This window comes from Lithobates pipiens, unplaced genomic scaffold (assembly GCF_037356315.1).
Source record: "Lithobates pipiens isolate NorthernLeopardFrog02 unplaced genomic scaffold, aLitPip1_a1.2 Scaffold_22, whole genome shotgun sequence".
NCBI lineage: Eukaryota > Metazoa > Chordata > Amphibia > Anura > Ranidae > Lithobates > Lithobates pipiens.
The window spans coordinates 759,709-784,889 of record NW_027507784.1 but is presented as its reverse complement, the minus strand read 5'-3'; the positions used below and the strand labels follow the sequence as shown (position 1 = coordinate 784,889).

General features: G+C 54.9%; 2 protein-coding genes across 2 annotated transcripts in view; one reads left to right on the top strand and one right to left on the bottom strand.

The window, feature by feature from the left end:
* RNF40 (ring finger protein 40) overlaps positions 1 to 2,836 on the bottom strand; it is a 35,648-nt gene extending 32,812 nt beyond the window's left edge. The window contains 1 exon segment of the mRNA XM_077494031.1: positions 2,687 to 2,836. The gene's annotated coding sequence lies outside the window, so the exon portion shown is untranslated.
* Positions 2,837 to 2,906: 70 nt separating this feature from the next.
* CFAP119 (cilia and flagella associated protein 119) lies at positions 2,907 to 24,629 on the top strand. Its single transcript, XM_077494032.1, has 8 exons — positions 2,907 to 3,014; positions 10,551 to 10,582; positions 11,397 to 11,462; positions 11,554 to 11,723; positions 18,784 to 18,854; positions 19,076 to 19,192; positions 19,743 to 19,797; positions 24,191 to 24,629. Exons 2-8 carry the CDS (start codon positions 10,557 to 10,559, stop codon positions 24,433 to 24,435), a joined length of 750 nt encoding a protein of 249 aa, XP_077350158.1. The 5' UTR covers positions 2,907 to 3,014; positions 10,551 to 10,556; the 3' UTR covers positions 24,436 to 24,629.
* Positions 24,630 to 25,181: the final 552 nt, after the last annotated feature.

Here is a 25,181-nt window from a genome sequence, read left to right as displayed (position 1 = left end):
CTCACGCCTGCCCGTCTACCACCCCCCCGACTCACGCCTGCCCGTCTACCACCCCCCCCGACTCACGCCTGCCCGTCTACCACCCCCCCGACTCACGCCTACCCGTCTACCACCCCCCCCCGACTCACGCCTGCCCGTCTACCAACCCCCCCCCCGACTCACGCCTGCCCGTCTACCACCCCCCCCCCCGACTCACGCCTGCCCGTCTACCACCCCCCCCCGACTCACGCCTGCCCGTCTACCACCCCCCAGACTCACGCCTGCCCGTCTACCACCCCCCAGACTCACGCCTGCCCGTCTACCACCCCCCCCCCCCGACTCACGCCTGCCCGTCTACCACCCCCCCCGACTCACGCCTGCCCGTCTACCACCCCCCGACTCACGCCTGCCCGTCTACCAACCCCCCCGACTCACGCCTGCCCGACTACCACCCCCCAGACTCACGCCTGCCCGTCTACCACCCCCCAGACTCACGCCTGCCCGTCTACCACCCCCCAGACTCACGCCTGCCCGTCTACCACCCCCCCCCCCGACTCACGCCTACCCGTCTACCACCCCCCCCCCGACTCACGCCTACCCGTCTACCACCCCCCCCCGACTCACGCCTGCCCGTCTACCACCCCCCCCCCTGACTCACGCCTGCCCGTCTACCACCCCCCCGACTCACGCCTGCCCGTCTACCACCCCCCAGACTCACGCCTACCCGTCTATCACCCCCCCCCGACTCACGCCTGCCCGTCTACCACCCCCCCCGACTCACGCCTGCCCGTCTACCAACCCCCCCCGACTCACGCCTGCCCGACTACCACCCCCCAGACTCACGCCTGCCCGTCTACCACCCCCCAGACTCACGCCTGCCCGTCTACCAACCCCCCCGACTCACGCCTGCCCGTCTACCAACCCCCCCCGACTCACGCCTGCCCGTCTACCACCCCCCAGACTCACGCCTACCCGTCTATCACCCCCCCCCCGACTCACGCCTGCCCGTCTACCACCCCCCCCGACTCACGCCTGCCCGTCTACCTACCCCCAGACTCACGCCTGCCCGTCTACCACCCCCCAGACTCACGCCTGCCCGTCTACCAACCCCCCCCGACTCACGCCTGCCCGTCTACCACCCCCCCCCGACTCACGCCTGCCCGTCTACCACCCCCCCCCCCCGACTCACGCCTGCCCGTCTACCACCCCCCCCCCGACTCACGCCTGCCCGTCTACCACCCCCCCCCGACTCACGCCTGCCCGTCTACCACCCCCCCCGACTCACGCCTGCCCGTCTACCACCCCCCAGACTCACGCCTGCCCGTCTACCACCCCCCAGACTCACGCCTGCCCGTCTACCACCCCCCCGACTCACGCCTGCCCGTCTACCAACCCCCCCCGACTCACGCCTGCCCGACTACCACCCCCCAGACTCACGCCTGCCCGTCTACCACCCCCCAGACTCACGCCTGCCCGTCTACCACCCCCCAGACTCACGCCTGCCCGTCTACCACCCCCCCCCGACTCACGCCTACCCGTCTACCACCCCCCCCCCCCGACTCACGCCTACCCGTCTACCACCCCCCCCCGACTCACGCCTGCCCGTCTACCACCCCCCCCCGACTCACGCCTGCCCGTCTACCACCCCCCCCGACTCACGCCTGCCCGTCTACCACCCCCCAGACTCACGCCTACCCGTCTATCACCCCCCCCCCGACTCACGCCTGCCCGTCTACCACCCCCCAGACTCACGCCTGCCCGTCTACCACCCCCCCCCCCGACTCACGCCTACCCGTCTACCACCCCCCCCCCCCGACTCACGCCTACCCGTCTACCACCCCCCCCCGACTCACGCCTGCCCGTCTACCACCCCCCCCCCGACTCACGCCTGCCCGTCTACCACCCCCCCCGACTCACGCCTGCCCGTCTACCACCCCCCAGACTCACGCCTACCCGTCTATCACCCCCCCCCCGACTCACGCCTGCCCGACTACCACCCCCCCCCCCTGACTCACGCCTACCCGTCTACCACCCCCCCCCCCGACTCACGCCTGCCCGTCTACCACCCCCCCCGACTCACGCCTGCCCGTCTACCACCCCCCAGACTCACGCCTACCCGTCTATCACCCCCCCCCCGACTCACGCCTGCCCGACTACCACCCCCCCCCCCTGACTCACGCCTACCCGTCTACCACCCCCCCCCCCCCCCCCGACTCACGCCTGCCCGTCTACCACCCCCCCCCGACTCACGCCTGCCCGTCTACCAACCCCCCCCGACTCACGCCTACCCGTCTACCACCCCCCAGACTCACGCCTGCCCGTCTACCACCCCCCAGACTCACGCCTGCCCGTCTACCAACCCTCCCCGACTCACGCCTGCCCGTCTACCACCCCCCAGACTCACGCCTGCCCGTCTACCAACCCCCCCCGACTCACGCCTGCCCGTCTACCAACCCCCCCCCCGACTCACGCCTGCCCGACTACCACCCCCCAGACTCACGCCTGCCCGTCTACCACCCCCTGCCTGTCTGTCCACACTCCCACACCCGCCCCTCTACAACCCCCCCACCTCACGGTCTCTGTCACCTCTCTCTGATTGGTTTATCTTTCTCCCCTCCCCTCTAGGTCCTCCTGTCAGTCTTCCCCCCGCCCCTCCCCGTGTATCGCCCCCTCGGGGGGTCACACGCACATATCTGGGCCCACATACCGGACAATCACACACATCCTCCTCTTCTAATCTCCGCCATCTTGGACCGGGGACAGCCGGAAGTACCTCTGACAGAAAGCGCATGCGCAGAACTATGGCTGCAGATGGGGCGGTCCTCCCCGTCAGATCCCGCCCTACAGCCGGCGGATTGGAGGAGAGGCACGTCACTCGACAAATGTCTTTATTTAGTGGCTAATAGTAGATAGGGCGGGACGTTGCCTTGGAGACAGTTACGAGGAGACGGGACGCTGAAGAGAGAAGACAGAGAGCCGCAGGTGAGATCTCCCATAGCAACCGGTCTGTGGGGGGACGTCATGTGATCGGAGAGGTCTGTATGGGGGGGTGTCATGTGATCGGAGAGGTCTGTACAGGGGGGGTGTCATGTGATCGGAGAGGTCTGTACAGGGGGGGGGTCATGTGATCGGAGAGGTCTGTACAGGGGGGGGGTCATGTGATCGGAGAGGTCTGTACAGGGGGGGTGTCATGTGATCGGAGAGGTCTGTACAGGGGGGTGTCATGTGATCGGAGAGGTCTGTACAGGGGGGGGTGTCATGTGATCGGAGAGGTCTGTACAGGGGGGGGTGTCATGTGATCGGAGAGGTCTGTACAGGGGGGGTGTCATGTGATCGGAGAGGTCTGTACGGGGGTGTCATGTGATCGGAGAGGTCTGTACGGGGGTGTCATGTGATCGGAGAGGTCTGTACAGGGGGGGGGTGTCATGTGATCGGAGAGGTCTGTAGGGGGGGTGTCATGTGATCGGAGAGGTCTGTACAGGGGGGGGTGTCATGTGATCGGAGAGGTCTGTACGGGGGTGTCATGTGATCGGAAAGGTCTGTACAGGGGGGGGTGTCATGTGATCGGAGAGGTCTGTACAGGGGGGAGTGTCATGTGATCGGAGAGGTCTGTATGGGGGGTGTCATGTGATCGGAGAGGTCTGTACAGGGGGAGTGTCATGTGATCGGAGAGGTCTGTACAGGGGGGAGTGTCATGTGATCGGGGGGGGAGTGTCATGTGATCGGAGAGGTCTGTACAGGGGGGGTGTCATGTGATCGGAGAGGTCTGTACAGGGGGGGGGGGGTGTCATGTGATCGGAGAGGTCTGTACGGGGGTGTCATGTGATCGGAGAGGTCTGTACGGGGGTGTCATGTGATCGGAGAGGTCTGTACGGGGGTGTCATGTGATCGGAGAGGTCTGTACGGGGGTGTCATGTGATCGGAGAGGTCTGTACAGGGGGTGTCATGTGATCGGAGAGGTCTGTACAGGGGGGGTGTCATGTGATCGGAGAGGTCTGTACAGGGGGGGGTGTCATGTGATCGGAGAGGTCTGTACAGGGGGGGTGTCATGTGATCGGAGAGGTCTGTACGGGGGTGTCATGTGATCGGAGAGGTCTGTACGGGGGTGTCATGTGATCGGAGAGGTCTGTACGGGGGTGTCATGTGATCGGAGAGGTCTGTACAGGGGGGGGTGTCATGTGATCGGAGAGGTCTGTACAGGGGGGGGTGTCATGTGATCGGAGAGGTCTGTATGGGGGGTGTCATGTGATCGGAGAGGTCTGTACAGGGGGGGGAGTGTCATGTGATCGGAGAGGTCTGTATGGGGGGTGTCATGTGATCGGAGAGGTCTGTACAGGGGGGGGTGTCATGTGATCGGAGAGGTCTGTACAGGGGGGGGTGTCATGTGATCGGAGAGGTCTGTACAGGGGGGGTGTCATGTGATCGGAGAGGTCTGTATGGGGGGTGTCATGTGATCGGAGAGGTCTGTATGGGGGGTGTCATGTGATCGGAGAGGTCTGTATGGGGGGTGTCATGTGATCGGAGAGGTCTGTACAGGGGGGGTGTCATGTGATCGGAGAGGTCTGTAAGGGGGGGTGTCATGTGATCGGAGAGGTCTGTACGGGGGTGTCATGTGATCGGAGAGGTCTGTATGGGGGGTGTCATGTGATCGGAGAGGTCTGTACAGGGGGGGGAGTGTCATGTGATCGGAGAGGTCTGTATGGGGGGTGTCATGTGATCGGAGAGGTCTGTACAGGGGGGGGGAGTGTCATGTGATCGGAGAGGTCTGTATGGGGGGTGTCATGTGATCGGAGAGGTCTGTACAGGGGGGGTGTCATGTGATCGGAGAGGTCTGTACAGGGGGGGTGTCATGTGATCGGAGAGGTCTGTACAGGGGGGGGTGTCATGTGATCGGAGAGGTCTGTATGGGGGGTGTCATGTGATCGGAGAGGTCTGTATGGGGGGTGTCATGTGATCGGAGAGGTCTGTAAGGGGGGGTGTCATGTGATCGGAGAGGTCTGTACGGGGGTGTCATGTGATCGGAGAGGTCTGTATGGGGGGTGTCATGTGATCGGAGAGGTCTGTACAGGGGGGGGAGTGTCATGTGATCGGAGAGGTCTGTATGGGGGGTGTCATGTGATCGGAGAGGTCTGTAGGGGGGGGAGTGTCATGTGATCGGAGAGGTCTGTACGGGGGTGTCATGTGATCGGAGAGGTCTGTACAGGGGGGGTGTCATGTGATCGGAGAGGTCTGTACAGGGGGGGTGTCATGTGATCGGAGAGGTCTGTATGGGGGGTGTCATGTGATCGGAGAGGTCTGTAGGGGGGAGTGTCATGTGATCGGAGAGGTCTGTACAGGGGGGAGTGTCATGTGATCGGGGGGGAGTGTCATGTGATCGGAGAGGTCTGTACAGGGGGGGTGTCATGTGATCGGAGAGGTCTGTACAGGGGGGGTGTCATGTGATCGGAGAGGTCTGTACAGGGGGGGTGTCATGTGATCGGAGAGGTCTGTATGGGGGGTGTCATGTGATCGGAGAGGTCTGTATGGGGGGTGTCATGTGATCGGAGAGGTCTGTATGGGGGGTGTCATGTGATCGGAGAGGTCTGTATGGGGGGTGTCATGTGATCGGATAGGTCTGTACAGGGGGGGTGTCATGTGATCGGAGAGGTCTGTACAGGGGGGGTGTCATGTGATCGGAGAGGTCTGTACAGGGGGTGTCATGTGATCGGAGAGGTCTGTATGGGGGGTGTCATGTGATCGGAGAGGTCTGTACGGGGGTGTCATGTGATTGGAGAGGGTCTGTACGGGGGTGTCATGTGATCGGAGAGGACTGTACAGAGGGGGTGTCATGTGATCGGAGAGGTCTGTACAGGGGGGGTGTCATGTGATCGGAGAGGTCTGTACAGGGGGGGGGGTGTCATGTGATCGGAGAGGTCTGTACAGGGGGGGGTGTCATGTGATCGGAGAGGTCTGTATGGGGGGTGTCATGTGATCGGATAGGTCTGTACAGAGGGGGTGTCATGTGATCGGAGAGGTCTGTACAGGGGGGGTGTCATGTGATCGGAGAGGTCTGTACGGGGGTGTCATGTGATCGGAGAGGTCTGTACAGGGGGGGTGAGTGTCATATGATCGGAGAGGTCTGTATGGGGGTGTCATGTGATCGGAGAGGTCTGTACGGGGGTGTCATGTGATCGGAGAGGTCTGTACGGGGGTGTCATGTGATCGGAGAGGTCTGTACAGGGGGTGTCATGTGATCGGAGAGGTCTGTACAGGGGGGTCATGTGATCGGAGAGGTCTGTACGGGGGGGTGTCATGTGATCGGAGAGGTCTGTATGGGGGGGTGTCATGTGATCGGAGAGGTCTGTATGGGGGGGTGTCATGTGATCGGAGAGGTCTGTACGGGGGGGTCATGTGATCGGAGAGGTCTGTACCGGGGGGGTCATGTGATCGGAGAGGTCTGTACAGGGGGGGGGAGTGTCATGTGATCGGAGAGGTCTGTACAGGGGGGAGTGTCATGTGATCGGAGAGGTCTATACAGGGGGGGGGGGGTGTCAGGTGATCGGAGAGGTCTGTACAGGGGGGTGTCAGGTGATCGGAGAGGTCTGTACAGGGGGGGGAGTGTCATGTGATCGGAGAGGTCTATACAGGGGGGGGGGTGTCAGGTGATCGGAGAGGTCTGTACAGGGGGGGGGGGTGTCATGTGATCGGAGAGGTTTGTACAGGGGGGGGGTGTCATGTGATCGGAGAGGTCTGTACAGGGGGGGGGGGTGTCATGTGATCGGAGAGGTCTGTACAGGGGGGGGGGGTGTCATGTGATCGGAGAGGTCTGTACAGGGGGGGGGGGTCATGTGATCGGAGAGGTCTGTACAGGGGGGGGGGGGTCATGTGATCGGAGAGGTCTGTACAGGGGGGGGGGGGTCATGTGATCGGAGAGGTCTGTACAGGGGGGGGGGGTGTCATGTGATCGGAGAGGTCTGTACAGGGGGGGAGTGTCATGTGATCGGAGAGGTCTGTACAGGGGGGGGAGTGTCATGTGATCGGAGAGGTCTGTACAGGGGGGGGAGTGTCATGTGATCGGAGAGGTCTGTACAGGGGGGGGGGGTGTCATGTGATCGGAGAGGTCTGTACAGGGGGGGGGGGGTCATGTGATCGGAGAGGTCTGTACGGGGGGGTGTCATGTGATCGGAGAGGTCTGTACAGGGGGGGGGTGTCAGGTTATCGGAGAGGTCTGTACAGGGGGGGGGGGTGTCATGTGATCGGAGAGGTCTGTACAGGGGGGGGTGTCATGTGATCGGAGAGGTCTGTATGGGGGGTGTCATGTGATCGGATAGGTCTGTACAGAGGGGGTGTCATGTGATCGGAGAGGTCTGTACAGGGGGGGTGTCATGTGATCGGAGAGGTCTGTACGGGGGTGTCATGTGATCGGAGAGGTCTGTACAGGGGGGTGAGTGTCATATGATCGGAGAGGTCTGTATGGGGGTGTCATGTGATCGGAGAGGTCTGTACGGGGGTGTCATGTGATCGGAGAGGTCTGTACAGGGGGGTGTCATGTGATCGGAGAGGTCTGTACGGGGGTGTCATGTGATCGGAGAGGTCTGTACAGGGGGTGTCATGTGATCGGAGAGGTCTGTACAGGGGGGGTCATGTGATCGGAGAGGTCTGTACGGGGGGGTGTCATGTGATCGGAGAGGTCTGTATGGGGGGTGTCATGTGATCGGAGAGGTCTGTATGGGGGGGTGTCATGTGATCGGAGAGGTCTGTATGGGGGGGTGTCATGTGATCGGAGAGGTCTGTACGGGGGGGGTCATGTGATCGGAGAGGTCTGTACCGGGGGGGTCATGTGATCGGAGAGGTCTGTACAGGGGGGGGGGGAGTGTCATGTGATCGGAGAGGTCTGTACAGGGGGGAGTGTCATGTGATCGGAGAGGTCTATACAGGGGGGGGGGGGGGGGTGTCAGGTGATCGGAGAGGTCTGTACAGGGGGGGTGTCAGGTGATCGGAGAGGTCTGTACAGGGGGGGGAGTGTCATGTGATCGGAGAGGTCTATACAGGGGGGGGTGTCAGGTGATCGGAGAGGTCTGTACAGGGGGGGGGGTGTCATGTGATCGGAGAGGTTTGTACAGGGGGGGGGTGTCAGGTGATCGGAGAGGTCTGTACAGGGGGGGGGGGTGTCATGTGATCGGAGAGGTTTGTACAGGGGGGGGTGTCATGTGATCGGAGAGGTTTGTACAGGGGGGAGTGTCATGTGATCGGAGAGGTCTGTACAGGGGGGGGGGGTGTCATGTGATCGGAGAGGTCTGTACAGGGGGGGGGGGTGTCATGTGATCGGAGAGGTCTGTACAGGGGGGGGGGGTCATGTGATCGGAGAGGTCTGTACAGGGGGGGGGGGGGGTCATGTGATCGGAGAGGTCTGTACAGGGGGGGGGGTGTCATGTGATCGGAGAGGTCTGTACAGGGGGGGGGGTGTCATGTGATCGGAGAGGTCTGTACAGGGGGGGGAGTGTCATGTGATCGGAGAGGTCTGTACAGGGGGGGGAGTGTCATGTGATCGGAGAGGTCTGTACAGGGGGGGGGAGTGTCATGTGATCGGAGAGGTCTGTACAGGGGGGGGGGGGTGTCATGTGATCGGAGAGGTCTGTACAGGGGGGGGGGGGGGGGTCATGTGATCGGAGAGGTCTGTACGGGGGGGTGTCATGTGATCGGAGAGGTCTGTACAGGGGGGGGGGTGTCAGGTTATCGGAGAGGTCTGTACAGGGGGGGGGGTGTCATGTGATCGGAGAGGTCTGTACAGGGGGGGGTGTCATGTGATCGGAGAGGTCTGTATGGGGGTGTCATGTGATCGGATAGGTCTGTACAGAGGGGGTGTCATGTGATCGGAGAGGTCTGTACAGGGGGGGTGTCATGTGATCGGAGAGGTCTGTACGGGGGTGTCATGTGATCGGAGAGGTCTGTACAGGGGGGGTGAGTGTCATATGATCGGAGAGGTCTGTATGGGGGTGTCATGTGATCGGAGAGGTCTGTACGGGGGTGTCATGTGATCGGAGAGGTCTGTACAGGGGGGTGTCATGTGATCGGAGAGGTCTGTACGGGGGTGTCATGTGATCGGAGAGGTCTGTACAGGGGGTGTCATGTGATCGGAGAGGTCTGTACAGGGGGGTCATGTGATCGGAGAGGTCTGTACGGGGGGGTGTCATGTGATCGGAGAGGTCTGTATGGGGGGGTGTCATGTGATCGGAGAGGTCTGTATGGGGGGGTGTCATGTGATCGGAGAGGTCTGTATGGGGGGGTGTCATGTGATCGGAGAGGTCTGTACGGGGGGGTCATGTGATCGGAGAGGTCTGTACCGGGGGGGTCATGTGATCGGAGAGGTCTGTACAGGGGGGGGGGAGTGTCATGTGATCGGAGAGGTCTGTACAGGGGGGAGTGTCATGTGATCGGAGAGGTCTATACAGGGGGGGGGGGGGGTGTCAGGTGATCGGAGAGGTCTGTACAGGGGGGGTGTCAGGTGATCGGAGAGGTCTGTACAGGGGGGGGAGTGTCATGTGATCGGAGAGGTCTATACAGGGGGGGGGGTGTCAGGTGATCGGAGAGGTCTGTACAGGGGGGGGGGTGTCATGTGATCGGAGAGGTTTGTACAGGGGGGGGTGTCAGGTGATCGGAGAGGTCTGTACAGGGGGGGGGGTGTCATGTGATCGGAGAGGTTTGTACAGGGGGGGGGTGTCATGTGATCGGAGAGGTTTGTACAGGGGGGAGTGTCATGTGATCGGAGAGGTCTGTACAGGGGGGGGGGTGTCATGTGATCGGAGAGGTCTGTACAGGGGGGGGGGTGTCATGTGATCGGAGAGGTCTGTACAGGGGGGGGGGGTCATGTGATCGGAGAGGTCTGTACAGGGGGGGGGGGTCATGTGATCGGAGAGGTCTGTACAGGGGGGGGGTGTCATGTGATCGGAGAGGTCTGTACAGGGGGGGGGGTGTCATGTGATCGGAGAGGTCTGTACAGGGGGGGGGGTGTCATGTGATCGGAGAGGTCTGTACAGGGGGGGGGGTGTCATGTGATCGGAGAGGTCTGTACAGGGGGGGGGGTGTCATGTGATCGGAGAGGTCTGTACAGGGGGGGGAGTGTCATGTGATCGGAGAGGTCTGTACAGGGGGGGGAGTGTCATGTGATCGGAGAGGTCTGTACAGGGGGGGGAGTGTCATGTGATCGGAGAGGTCTGTACAGGGGGGGGGGGGTGTCATGTGATCGGAGAGGTCTGTACAGGGGGGGGGGGGGTCATGTGATCGGAGAGGTCTGTACGGGGGGGTGTCATGTGATCGGGGAGGTCTGTACGGGGGGGTGTCATGTGATCGGGGAGGTCTGTAGAGGGGGGGGGGAGTGTCATGTGATCGGAGAGGTCTGTACGGGGGGGTGTCATGTGATCGGGGAGGTCTGTAGAGGGGGGGGGGGGTGTCAGGTGATCGGAGAGGTCTGTACAGGGGGGGGGGGTCATGTGATTGGAGAGGTCTGTACAGGGGGGGGGGGTGTCAGGTTATCGGAGAGTCCCTATGTTATCATCTTTCTATTTTTACTGTGTTCTCTTCTTTTCTAACAGGAAACCATGAAGAGGCCTCATATCTGTCTGTGGTAAATCAAGATGTCACCTTCCCCTCTGTTCTCCACTATGGAGTCCCTCTCTATAGTCTCATCCAGAATATGGCTATCTCTCTGTTCTCCATAGTCTTTCAGAACATGGCCTCTTCTCTATAGTCCTCCACAGTGTCCTCCAGAACATGGCTCCCTCACTATAGTCCTCCATACTGTCCTCTAGAACATGGCTTCCTCTCTGTAGTCCTCCATAGTATCCTCCAGACAAGTGCTCCCTCTCTACAGTGCTCCAGAAGATGGCTTCCGCTCTATAGTCCACCATAGAGTCCTCCAGACTATGACTCCCTCTCTATAGTCATCCAATGTGTCCTCCTAGACAATTGCTCCCGCTATAGTCTTCAAGACCATGGCTCCCCCTCTAGTGTCCTCCAGACCCTGGCTCCCCCTCTAGTGTCCTCCAGACCACGGCTCCCCCTCTAGTGTCCTCCAGACCACGGCTCCCCCTCTAGTGTCCTCCAGACCACGGCTCCCCCTCTAGTGTCCTCCAGACCACGGCTCCCCCTCTAGTGTCCTCCATAGTGTCCTCCATAGTGTCCTCCAGACCATGGCTCCCCCTCTAGTGTCCTCCAGACCATGGCTCCCCCTCTAGTGTCCTCCAGACCATGGCTCCCCCTCTAGTGTCCTCCAGACCATGGCTCCCCCTCTAGTGTCCTCCAGACCATGGCTCCCCCTCTAGTGTCCTCCAGACCATGGCTCCCCCTCTAGTGTCCTCCAGACCATGGCTCCCCCTCTTTAGGTCTCTCTCGGTCCTCCCAGGTGGTGAAGGGAAGTAATTGTTTGTCCTTGTATGTAGGCGAGATCTCACGCTGAGTGATATGGAGACTCTGGAGAGAGTGGAGAGTGCGGAGGATGTGCGCCGGTAGGTGAGATCTCTGAGGTTCTTGGATATTGTTAGAAAACTGTGACAGTAAATGTCCCTCGCTGTGATTTCTCATCCCCTTTCCCTCCAGAGCTCTGTCCCATCTGCTGTCTCCAGAGGAGAAGGTTTGTGAGCCTCGTGCCTCTGCTCTCCTGGATCTCTATTACTTTACAGTGCGCTTCTGCCGGGACAATGGATTCACCAGAGAGCAGACGTCCTGTCTATTTTCCATCATGAAGGAGATTCATGGTACCTGTGTAGGTAAGATTCCAACACTCAGTCATGCTTTTCTAATAACCCTTAATGAGTTACCTGGTATGGTCACCCAGCTTACTGTACTCCTATCCTTCGTACTTACTGTATGTCCTCAACATTTATTGTACTGTTTACATCTCTAGTCACCCCGACACCGCACTTCCCTTCTCTAGGTTCTTTTCTATTCTAAAGTGAACTCTAAACCTCCATTCTTCTGTTTAGTCACCTCACCTCCATGGTGTCTCCTAGTCCTCGGTTCTTCTGTTTAGTCACCTCACCTCCATGGTGTCTCCTAGTCCTCGGTTCTTCTTCTGTTTAGTCATCTCACCTCCATGGTGTCTCCTAGTCCTCAGTTCTTCTGTTTAGTCATCTCACCTCCATGGTGTCTCCTAGTCCTCGGTTCTTCTTCTGTTTAGTCATCTCACCTCCATGGTGTCTCCTAGTCCTCAGTTCTTCTGTTTAGTCATCTCACCTCCATGGTGTCTCCTAGTCCTCAGTTCTTCTGTTTAGTCATCTCACCTCCATGGTGTCTCCTAGTCCTCAGTTCTTCTGTTTAGTCATCTCACCTCCATGGTGTCTCCTAGTCCTCGGTTCTTCTGTTTAGTCATCTCACCTCCATGGTGTCTCCTAGTCCTCGGTTCTTCTGTTTAGTCATCTCACCTCCATGGTGTCTCCTAGTCCTCAGTTCTTCTTCTGTTTAGTCATCTCACCTCCATGGTGTCTCCTAGTCCTCGGTTCTTCTGTTTAGTCATCTCACCTCCATGGTGTCTCCTAGTCCTCAGTTCTTCTTCTGTTTAGTCATCTCACCTCCATGGTGTCTCCTAGTCCTCGGTTCTTCTGTTTAGTCATCTCACCTCCATGGTGTCTCCTAGTCCTCAGTTCTTCTTCTGTTTAGTCATCTCACCTCCATGGTGTCTCCTAGTCCTCGGTTCTTCTTCTGTTTAGTCATCTCACCTCCATGTTGTCTCCTAGTCCTCAGTTCTTCTGTTTAGTCATCTCACCTCCATGGTGTCTCCTAGTCCTCGGTTCTTCTTCTGTTTAGTCATCTCACCTCCATGGTGTCTCCTAGTCCTCGGTTCTTCTGTTTAGTCATCTCACCTCCATGGTGTCTCCTAGTCCTCAGTTCTTCTTCTGTTTAGTCATCTCACCTCCATGGTGTCTCCTAGTCCTCGGTTCTTCTTCTGTTTAGTCATCTCACCTCCATGTTGTCTCCTAGTCCTCAGTTCTTCTGTTTAGTCCTCTCACCTCCATGGTGTCTCCTAGTCCTCGGTTCTTCTTCTGTTTAGTCATCTCACCTCCATGTTGTCTCCTAGTCCTCGGTTCTTCTGTTTAGTCACCTCACCTCCATGGTGTCTCCTAGTCCTCGGTTCTTCTGTTTAGTCACCTCACCTCCATGGTGTCTCCTAGTCCTCGGTTCTTCTTCTGTTTAGTCATCTCACCTCCATGGTGTCTCCTAGTCCTCAGTTCTTCTGTTTAGTCATCTCACCTCCATGGTGTCTCCTAGTCCTCGGTTCTTCTGTTTAGTCATCTCACCTCCATGGTGTCTCCTAGTCCTCGGTTCTTCTGTTTAGTCATCTCACCTCCATGGTGTCTCCTAGTCCTCGGTTCTTCTGTTTAGTCATCTCACCTCCATGGTGTCTCCTAGGCCTCGGTTCTTCTGTTTATTCATCCCACCTCCATGGTGTCTCCTAGTCCTCGGTTCTTCTGTTTAGTCATCTCACCTCCATGGTGTCTCCTAGTCCTCAGTTCTTCTTCTGTTTAGTCATCTCACCTCCATGGTGTCTCCTAGGCCTCGGTTCTTCTGTTTAGTCATCCCACCTCCATGGTGTCTCCTAGTCCTCTGTTCTTCTTCTGTTTAGTCATCTCACCTCCATGGTGTCTCCTAGTCCTCAATTCTTCTGTTTAGTCATCTCACCTCCATGGTGTCTCCTAGTCCTCTGTTCTTCTTCTGTTTAGTCATCTCACCTCCATGGTGTCTCCTAGTCCTCAATTCTTCTGTTTAGTCATCTCACCTCCATGGTGTCTCCTAGTCCTCGGTTCTTCTTCTGTTTAGTCATCTCACCTCCATGGTGTCTCCTAGTCCTCGGTTCTTCTGTTTAGTCATCTCACCTCCATGGTGTCTCCTAGTCCTCAGTTCTTCTGTTTAGTCATCTCACCTCCATGGTGTCTCCTAGTCCTCGGTTCTTCTGTTTAGTCATCTCACCTCCATGGTGTCTCCTAGTCCTCAGTTCTTCTGTTTAGTCATCTCACCTCCATGGTGTCTCCTAGTCCTCGGTTCTTCTTCTGTTTAGTCATCTCACCTCCATGTTGTCTCCTAGTCCTCGGTTCTTCTGTTTAGTCATCTCACCTCCATGGTGTCTCCTAGTCCTCGGTTCTTCTGTTTAGTCATCTCACCTCCATGGTGTCTCCTAGTCCTCGGTTCTTCTGTTTAGTCATCTCACCTCCATGGTGTCTCCTAGTCCTCGGTTCTTCTGTTTAGTCATCTCACCTCCATGGTGTCTCCTAGTCCTCGGTTCTTCTGTTTAGTCATCTCACCTCCATGGTGTCTCCTAGTCCTCGGTTCTTCTGTTTAGTCATCTCACCTCCATGGTGTCTCCTAGGCCTCGGTTCTTCTGTTTATTCATCCCACCTCCATGGTGTCTCCTAGTCCTCGGTTCTTCTGTTTAGTCATCTCTCCTCCATGGTGTCTCCTAGGCCTCGGTTCTTCTGTTTATTCATCCCACCTCCATGGTGTCTCCTAGTCCTCGGTTCTTCTGTTTAGTCATCTCTCCTCCATGGTGTCTCCTAGTCCTCAGTTCTTCTTCTGTTTAGTCATCTCACCTCCATGGTGTCTCCTAGTCCTCGGTTCTTCTGTTTAGTCATCTCACCTCCATGGTGTCTCCTAGGCCTCGGTTCTTCTGTTTAGTCATCTCACCTCCATGGTGTCTCCTAGTCCTCGGTTCTTCTGTTTAGTCATCTCTCCTCCATGGTGTCTCCTAGTCCTCGGTTCTTCTGTTTAGTCATCTCACCTCCATGGTGTCTCCTAGTCCTCGGTTCTTCTGTTTAGTCATCTCTCCTCCATGGTGTCTCCTAGTCCTCGGTTCTTCTGTTTAGTCATCTCACCTCCATGGTGTCTCCTAGTCCTCGGTTCTTCTGTTTAGTCATCTCTCCTCCATGGTGTCTCCTAGTCCTCGGTTCTTCTGTTTAGTCATCTCACCTCCATGGTGTCTCCTAGTCCTCGGTTCTTCTGTTTAGTCATCTCACCTCCATGGTGTCTCCTAGGCCTCGGTTCTTCTGTTTAGTCATCCCACCTCCATGGTGTCTCCTAGTCCTCTGTTCTTCTTCTTCTGTTTAGTCATCTCACCTCCATGGTGTCTCCTAGTCCTCAATTCTTCTGTTTAGTCATCTCACCTCCATGGTGTCTCCTAGTCCTCGGTTCTTCTTCTGTTTAGTCATCTCACCTCCATGGTGTCTCCTAGTCCTCGGTTCTTCTTCTGTTTAGTCATCTCACCTCCATGGTGTCTCCTAGTCCTCTGTTCTTCTTCTGTTTAGTCATCTCACCTCCATGGTGTCTCCTAGTCCTCGGTTCTTCTGTTTAGTCATCTCACCTCCATGGTGTCTCCTAGTCCTCGGTTCTTCTGTTTATTCATCCCACCTCCATGGTGTCTCCTAGTCCTCGGTTCTTCTTCTGTTTAGTCATCTCACCTCCATGGTGTCTCCTAGTCCTTGGTTCTTCTTCTGTTTAGTCATCTCACCTCCATGGTGTCTCCTAGTCCTTGGTTCTTCTTCTGTTTAGTCATCTCACCTCCATGGTGTCTCCTAGTCCTTGGTTCTTCTTCTGTTTAGTCATCTCACCTCCATGGTGTCTCCTAGTCCTCGGTTCTTCTGTTTAGTCATCTCACCTCCATGGTGTCTCCTAGTCCTCGGTTCTTCTGTTTAGTCATCTCACCTCCATGGTGTCTCCTAGTCCTTGGTTCTTCTTCTGTTTAGTCATCTCACCTCCATGGTGTCTCCTAGTCCTCGGTTCTTCTGTTTAGTCATCTCACCTCCATGGTGTCTCCTAGTCCTCTGTTCTTCTTCTTCTGTTTAGTCATCTCACCTCCATGGTGTCTCCTAGTCCTCAGTTCTTCTGTTTAGTCATCTCACCTCCATGGTGTCTCCTAGTCCTCGGTTCTTCTTCTGTTTAGTCATCTCACCTCCATGGTGTCTCCTAGTCCTCGGTTCTTTTGTTTAGTGATCCCACCTCTAGAGCTGCACAATTAATCATAAAAAAATCTTGATCTCAATTCAACCCCCCCCCCCCCCCCATCTCTATTGCAGTTTGCCAATTCTTTCATATAACAAGTGGAGAGACTTATCTGCTCACTCAGCTGTCAAGAAAACATTTGACATCTGGGCAGTCTGCCAAGTTTTTCACATGAAAAATTGTAACTAATGCCACGTACACACGACTGGACTTTTCAACATCAAAGGTCCGACGGACAAAAACCGACGCGAGGGCAGCTATTGGCTACTGGCTATGAACTTCCTTATTCTAGTCCGGTCGTACGTCATCACGTTCGAATCCGTCGGACTTTGGTGTGATTGTGTGTGGCCAAGTCCGTTCATTCGGAACTCTGTCGAACCTAGTCCCTCAAAGTCCGGTCGTGTGTAGGCTTCCTTCTTAGATCAAAGGGATAAACTTCTGTGTGTAAAGAAGAAATCCAGGCAGTCTGCCAAGTTTTTAACAAGGTGTAAATGCAGGAAGTTTAACCATTTAAAGTCTAAATCTTTTTCTGACACTTGTTTCTTAAGTTTAAATCAATATTTTTTGCTAGAAAATTATTTGGAACCCCAAAACATTATATATATATATATATATATATATATATATATATATATATATATATATATATATATATATATATATATATATATATATATATATATATATATATATATATATATATATATATATATAATTTTTTTTTAGCAGAGGCCCTGGTGAATAAAATGTCAATATTTATCTCGCACTGTTCTTGCCCAGCGTTCTTTCAAACACAATTTTTGGGAAAAAATACACTTTAATGAATGGGGAAAAAACCCCCCGAAAAAATAAAGTTAGCCCAATTTTTTGGTTTTATTGTGAAAGATGATGATGGATCACGAAAATCGTGATTCTCATTTTAGCCAGAATCGTGCAGCTCTACCCACCTCCATGGTTTCCTCTACACCTCAGTTCTTCTGTTTAGTCATTCCACCTCCATGGGTTCCTCTAGGCCTCAGTGTTTTGTTTTAGTCATCCCATCTCCATGGGCTCCTCTGGACTCATTTCTTCAGTTTAGTCATCTCCCCTCTAATGTTTCCTTTAAGGCCACAGTTCTTGTACTTGGTCATCCCACCTCCATGGTTTCCTCTGTTGTGGACATTTTTATGAATGTATGTTGTCGGACACCCCCCGGTGTCAGTTGTGCTGTAATACGCTCATGTGAGGGTATTCACACATACAGACGTTGGTGGAAGACCATTGGATGAGGAAACCTTCCCGTGGACATGGCAGATCTGTTTGCTCTTTTAGGGATGTTCATTCATGCCTCACCAAGAGACTGGCCACCTCATGGAGACCGCATTAACACTCCAAGCAAGCAGTTCTGAGTACATGGGAACCATAGTATAACCATACAAAATGATGGCCCACTGAGCCATGATAGAATACGGCTCCCGTCATTGGTAACCGTGGCAATGTGTACACGATCGTGTTCAGAGCCATGTAAGGCTCAAATTGTGAGACACTGTTTCACAAAAAGCTTGTCGCATGGCTCTGCACACGTCACTACTGAAATTCTATATGAATATATACATGTGTGTGATTGGTTCTTTTGAAATAAGACAAGTGTCCGATTGGCTGGTTTTGAAGCCACCGCCTTCCTTTTATTCATGTTTACAGTATAAATAAAAGCAGCAGATCATGGTAGAAAGGATTTTGCTAAACTCATCGTGATCCCAGCGTCTGTCTGTGTTACTTGGAGATATAGAAGCGCGCTTCCCGCCATTATAACGGAGAGATGTGATTGTGCTTATCAGTGCATTGAATTATTTGCTTATAGGATCAGCTTTATATTTTCCACCACACCACTCAGCCTTCTGTTTGTTCATATCACCTCCATGGTTTCCTAATGCCGCGTACACACGACCAGACTTAGGTCCGACGGAGTTCCAACAGACTTTCCGAATGAACGGACTTGGCCACACACAATCACACCAAAGTCCGACGGATTGGAACGTGATGACGTATGACCGGACTAGAATAAGGAAGTTCATAGCCAGTAGCCAATAGCTGCCCTCGCGTCGGGTTTTTGTCCGTCGGACCAGCACACACACGAGCGGATTTCTCAGTAGGAACTGGGTCCGGCGGAAAAATTTGAAACATGTTCCATTTCTAAAGTCTGTCAGACTTTTGCAAATCAAAAGTCCGCTGCGGCCCCACACACGATCGAATGGTCCGCCGGAATCATTCCGTCTGACTTTTGATGTTGAAAAGTCCGGTCGTGTGTACGGGGCATAAGTCATCCCACCTCTATGGTTTCCTCTGCACCTCGGCTTTTGTCAGTGGTCTCCTCTTCTCCTACATGTCCTCTGGACCCCCTTCATTAGTTTCATCTGGACTTCAGTTCTCTTAGCTTGTCGTAGTTTTTTTCTTTTGAGATGTCATGTAGACCTTGGTTCCTCTGTAATGGTTTCCTCTGATCCCATATCAAGTCTTCTCATATTCCGTAGATTTGGGTTCCTTTGTCTAGTCATCCCTCCTTCATGGTCCCTTCCAGACCGACATTTTCTGTCTAATCATCCGCCCCCCCCATTGCTTTCCGCCAGACCACCTTTTCCCTGCCTAGTCATCCCTCCACCATGTTCTCCTCTAGACATCCATTTCCCCAGCTAATCTCCCAGGTATCTTCGTAGAGCTCAGTTCCTATGTCTAGTCTTCTACAAGGTATCTCCCAGACCTCGGTACCCCTTTCTAACTCCTCGTTCTGAAGAGCACTGTTCTTACCTCTCCCTCTCTCCCTCTCTCCCTTAATATGCAGATAATTGTGTTTGTCCCATCTAGAGACCTCACTGGGAAATGTGGACGAGTGTTATCAGTACTTCAAGGAGCTGCTGCTGTGCCATGCTGTCCACGTGAGTGCCACAAACATTGGTAATACTAACACGGGGAGGGCGGGCATTCTGGATGGTGACATGGGGAGGGCGGGCATTCCGGATGGTGACACGAGGAGGGCGGGCATTCCGGATGGTGACACGAGGAGGGCGGGCACTACGGATGGTGACACGGGGAGGTGGTGACACAGCAGTATCGGGAGTATATGAAGCCCGATGTGACTCTCTTCTTTGTTTTTCAGAGACCTCCATTCAGTATCGCGGTTTTCACGCAGCAGCAGCTTCCACACATATCAGATTATGTTCTGAACACTTATTTCCGCCACTTCAAGCTTTATAAATACGTCTTTACACCTCAGGTAAGTGATCAGAGGGGGAAATCTCACACCAGTAGGGGATGTTTGGGATATATTTGGGGCTGAATTCAGCCATGGTGAGCCCATCTAAAGAGCATCTATCAGCATAAGGGAGCCGGGAAATTACTGGCAGCTTGAATGTATAACCCTTTTGTCTGGGGCTGTAATATGTATATCTGGTAACAGGAAGGGTGCGGGGTGTATATATGGGGGCGGAAAGGGTGCGGGGTGTATATCTGGGGGGCGGGAAGGGTGCTGGTGTATTTCTGGTAACAGGGTGTGGGGTGTCTATCTGATAATGGGAAGGGTGCGGGGTGTATATCTGGGTGCGAGGTGTATATCTGGTAACGGGAAGGGTGCGGGGTGTATATATGGGGGCGGAAAGGGTGCGGGGTGTATATCTGGGGGCGGGAAGGGTGCTGGTGTATTTCTGGTAACAGGGTGCGGGGTGTCTATCTGGGTCCGGGAAGGGCGCGGGATGTATATCTGGGGGCGGGAAGAGTCTGTTTGGCTCCTGGTGGTGATTCTTATAAGCGCCCCTCTTTTCTCCTAGGTGTGCTTGGACCTCACCGTCTCTTATGAGGAGGACTCGGAAAGCCCAGAACAAGGTGTGTACACGAAGGTGACGTACATATTTATGTCGGTTGCTGTTCCTTTGTACCTCTGTAACTGGGGCCCCACCTGGTAGAGAACACTGGGGTCCCTCCCCATCCTGTAGCTGTTGTAGAAGTGGATGGAAAAGAATGCCCCCTGTAGGGGGTTGTTGGTGCTCATCGTGGTTTTCTGCTCCGCTCTCCCCCACAGGCAGTTTTTGGGGTGCTTCTATTTGTTCCATCTTATTGCCCTCATGCTGCTGGGAAGGCATCTCATCTTCTCTGGTAGATATAATCCTCCCCCTACACACCGTGAGAAGATACGGTTTCCTGCCAGTAGGTGGAGCTCCAGCCTAACCTTAAATGCTTTATTGAAATAAAACCTTTTCACACTGAATAGCAAAGCTCAGATTACACACACAGCTGAAAGCATTAAGAGTGACTCCTCCCCCTTCCCCCGCTTTGACGCCTTATCTGAGATCTGATGTAGAACACCTCCTGGGTTCTCCGTGCCCCCCTCCCGCCACGCCTGCTCCCTGCAGGAAATACAGTATATGTGAGATAACAAACCATTCTTGTACCTCCATTGGTCACCACACAGCCCTCTGCCCTATATCCTCATACAGTGGGAGTGGCATGCAGCATATCAGGAAGCACATAATCACATGATTGGAGGGTTGTCATGGCTGCACTCAACGCGTGGAAAACCAGTGAGCAGTAAGACTTCTGCTTGCCCTGAATGGTATGTGAGCAGCTCCGGAGCAGAGAATGATGGAGAAACGGGGGGGGGGCTGGAGGAGGTACAGGAACATGTGATCCCCCCCCCACCACCACCTATCCACCTAGGACACTGACAGAAAAGACAGGAAGGCCCCTCCCTGTAACGAAAGGCTTCAGTTTCTGTAGCAAGCCACGGAGGGGTGGGATCTCCGTGTCCAGGCATCAACTGTACAAACTTGAGGTTCTAAAGACTGATGTCAAATCGCCCAAGTGGCCATCACCGAAAATAATGGATCTATACGGGATCCAACAAGAAATGTAAGACTTGGAAGCTGTATGACCTCCTCCAGCCAGCGAATCTGACTGACGAATTGCAGCAATCGATATCCGGTAACACCTGATCGCATAGACCACATTCATCGTGAGAAGAGCCTTGTCTCCTGACGGCTGCAGCTTAACATAGAAAGACTCTCCAAGGGAAGCTGGGTTCCACAGGCCCCCCACCCAAAGTGCCTCCCGTCACAAACGTTAACGCTGTGTCCAGGTTGGGCTGGAAGGACGGTGTCCAGGTTGGGCTGGAAGGAGGGTGTCCAGGTTGGGCTGGAAGGACGGTGTCCAGGTTGGGCTGGAAGGACGGTGTCCAGGTTGGGCTGGAAGGACGGTGTCCAGGTTGGGCTGGAAGGACGGTGTCCAGGTTGGGCTGGAGGGACGGTGTCCAGGTTGGGCTGGAGGGACGGTATCCAGGTTGGGCTGGAGGGACGGTGTCCAGGTTGGGCTGGAGGGACGGTGTCCAGGTTGGGCTGGAGGGACGGTGTCCAGGTTGGGCTGGAGGGACGGTGTCCAGGTTGGGCTGGAGGGACGGTGTCCAGGTTGGGCTGGAGGGACGGTGTCCAGGTTGGGCTGGAGGGACGGTGTCCAGGTTGGGCTGGAGGGACGGTGTCCAGGTTGGGCTGGAGGGACGGTAACACGGTGTCCAGGTTGGGATGGAAGGACGGTAACACGGTGTCGCTGTGTCCAGGTTGGGATGGAAGGACGGTAACACGGTGTCGCTGTGTCCAGGTTGGGATGGAAGGACAGTGTCCAGGTTGGGATGGAAGGACGGTAACACGGTGTCACTGTGTGCAGGTTGGGATGGAAGGACAGTGTCCAGGTTGGGATGGAAGGACGGTAACACGGTGTCACTGTGTGCAGGTTGGGATGGAAGGACAGTGTCCAGGTTGGGATGGAAGGACGGTAACACGGTGTCACTGTGTGCAGGTTGGGATGGAAGGACGGTGTCCAGTTTGGGATGGAAGGATGGTAACACGGTGTCCAGGTTGGGATGGAAGGACGGTGTCCAGTTTGGGATGGAAGGATGGTAACACGGTGTCGCGGTGTCCAGGTTGGGATGGAAGGACGGTAACACGGTGTCCAGGTTGGGATGAAAGGATGGTAACACGGTGTCGCTGTGTCCAGGTTGGGATGGAAGGACAGTGTCCAGGTTGGGATGGAAGGACAGTAACACAGTGTCCAGGTTGGGATGGAAGGACGGTGTCCAGTTTGGGATGGAAGGATGGTAACACGGTGTCGCTGTGTCCAGGTTGGGATGGAAGGACGGTAACACGGTGTCCAGGTTGGGATGGAAGGACGGTAACACGGTGTCCAGGTTGGGATGGAAGGACGGTAACACGGTGTCCAGGTTGGGATGGAAGGACGGTAACACAGTGTCCAGGTTGGGATGGAAGGACGGTGTCCAGTTTGGGATGGAAGGATGGTAACACGGTGTCGCTGTGTCCAGGTTGGGATGGAAGGACGGTAACACGGTGTCCAGGTTGGGATGGAAGGACGGTAACACGGTGTCCAGGTTGGGATGGAAGGACGGTAACACGGTGTCCAGGTTGGGATGGAAGGGCGGTAACACGGTGTCCAGTTTGGGATGGAAGGATGGTAACACGGTGTCGCTGTGTCCAGGTTGGGATGGAAGGACAGTGTCCAGGTTGGGATGGAAGGACGGTAACACGGTGTCACTGTGCAGGTTGGGATGGAAGGACGGTAACACGGTGTCCAGGTTGGGATGGAAGGATGGTAACATGGTGTCGCTTTGTCCAGGTTGGGATGGAAGGACGGTAACACGGTGTCCAGGTTGGGATGGAAGGATGGTAACACGGTGTTGCTGTGTCCAGGTTGGGATGGAAGGACAGTGTCCAGGTTGGGATGGAAGGACAGTAACACGGTGTCGCTGTGTCCAGGTTGGGATGGAAGGACAGTGTCCAGGTTGGGATGGAAGGATGGTAACACGGTGTTGCTGTGTCCAGGTTGGGATGGAAGGACAGTGTCCAGGTTGGGATGGAAGGACAGTAACACGGTGTCGCTGTGTCCAGGTTGGGATGGAAGGACGGTAACACGGTGTCCAGGTTGGGATGGAAGGACAGTGTCCAGGTTGGGATGGAAGGATGGTAACACGGTGTCGCTGTGTCCAGGTTGGGATGGAAGGATGGTAACACGGTGTTGCTGTGTCCAGGTTGGGATGGAAGGATGGTAACACGGTGTCCAGGTTGGGATGGAAGGACAGTGTCCAGGTTGGGATGGAAGGACGGTAACACGGTGTCGCTGTCCTTCCATCCCAACCAGGACAACAAACTGCAAAGCTTTTTGTCATCTACCTCCAAGGAGTGATCATTCAGTTAGATGATTGAGAGCTTGGAAAAGCACAAATTTATTTTGGTGGATTCAAAGAACCATTAGAAAGCATGAACCTTGGAGGGGGGCGGCTCTGAAATTCCACCCAATCTTCAGCAACCTCCACAAAAGCCTGCAAACATCCCCGTGACCCAAGCGAGTGTGGGCACCTCTTCATTGAGAAGGACTTATCCCTGAATTATAGGAGTCTTGGGAATTCACAGTTTCTGGGGTCACTGTGCCTGCGGAGGCCTGAGACTTCCGAAAGGAATGTTTCTTGGTAGAGGAGGGATCGGCAGGTTTTTGAACTGTAAGTAAATCCTTTTCAAGTGGTACCAGAGTACTTACCGTGTTACCGTCCTTCCATCCCAACCTGGACACTGTCCTTCCATCCCAACCTGGACACAGCAACACTGTGTTACCATCCTTCCATCCCAACCTGGACACCGTGTTACCGTCCTTCCATCCCAACCTGGACACCGTGTTACCGTCCTTCCATCCCAACCTGCACACAGTGACACCGTGTTACCGTCCCAGAGGCTTCACTAGTCCCTCTCAGCATATGACTATTCCAGGGCTCCCTGAATGGGTCCAACCTTCAACCATCATGGTGGGATTTGCCACAAGTGCCTTCGGGTACTCCTCTCCCCAGCTGGGGATCACTGCTTTGGGGTCCAGGTACCATTCCCGTGAGTGTTAAAAAGCTGTAGGAAAATGGATCTGGGTAAAACCAAATCCTTGATGGAAAGTTGAGAAACTATTTTCATGCAGAGAGCAGCACCGGCATGACCATCACTTAAGACACTAGCAAAAAACTGGAGCCTGGCCTACCTGGGAGGGGTTGTGGCTGGGAGGGGTTGTGGCTGGGAGGGGTTGTGCCTGGGAGGGGACTTCCTGTCTTTTTTGCCACTGTCCAATCACTTTAAGATAAGGTGGCAGCATAACCCTATTGTAATGAAGATGTGATGTACAATAATGAAAGAGGTTTTGTAGTTCTGATAACATTTCTCTGTTCACTTTTTGTATTCAGAAGAGAATGGAAATGTAACGTCTACATCTAGACCTCTGCAAGAACACGAGGACCAGCTCCTGGGCCAGGTAGTCCAGGAGGAAGGAGTGGAGACGAGAACCACATCTCCTGGAGGAAGGACTGAGGGAAGAGTGGAGACGAGTACCCGATTTCCCAAAGGAAGGACTGAGGGAAGAGTGGAGACGAGAACCACATCTCCTGAAGGAATTGCAGGGGGTAGAAAAGGGTCTGGCAGCCTGAAATGACCCCATCAGATTATCGCTGATCTTCTAACCCCAGAACATCGTATTCTGGATGAAGCTAATGGAGACCCAATACAAAGTCTTCCAGTGTCTCGGCCTCCCTCATCCTCCCTCATCCTCCCTCATCCTCCCAGCATGTTTTCCTCTGAATGCTTGTAGGATTTCCCATCTGGCAATAAAAGACTCATTATAGACTCTCTGGTGCCTTGCTGTCCATTTGGTGGCTAATTCTATTAACCGCTCGCCGACCACATCACTTGCATGCAAAGCGGCCTCTGCGCTGGATCGCATACATGATCCAGCACTTCCCGGTAGCGGGTGTGTGCACACGTGCCCGCCACCCCGTGATTGGTTACAGCACAAGCTGATCAGTGGGTGCCGACCAATGATTGACCGCCAGCACCCACTGATTGGCTCCGTCACTTCAGGGAAGGGAGCTCTGTGATGTAAAGCGAGCGCTAAATACTGACAGGCGATCTTACTGTGTTTTTTATTCCCTGCAAAGCAGGAAACGCAGCAAGATCACTTGGTAAAAGCACCCAGCCAGTGTCATTAGTACAGTGACAGTGTATAGTATTATCACTCATCTCTGTATTGGTGTCACCGGTGATGTCAGTGCAGTGGGAAATCAGACACTATATCACAGTCCCATTTATAAGTCGCTGATCATCGTCATTACTAGTATATAAAAATAAATTAATCCAGACCAGACGCTGTAAGTTTCACACAAACCAAATAACATCCACATA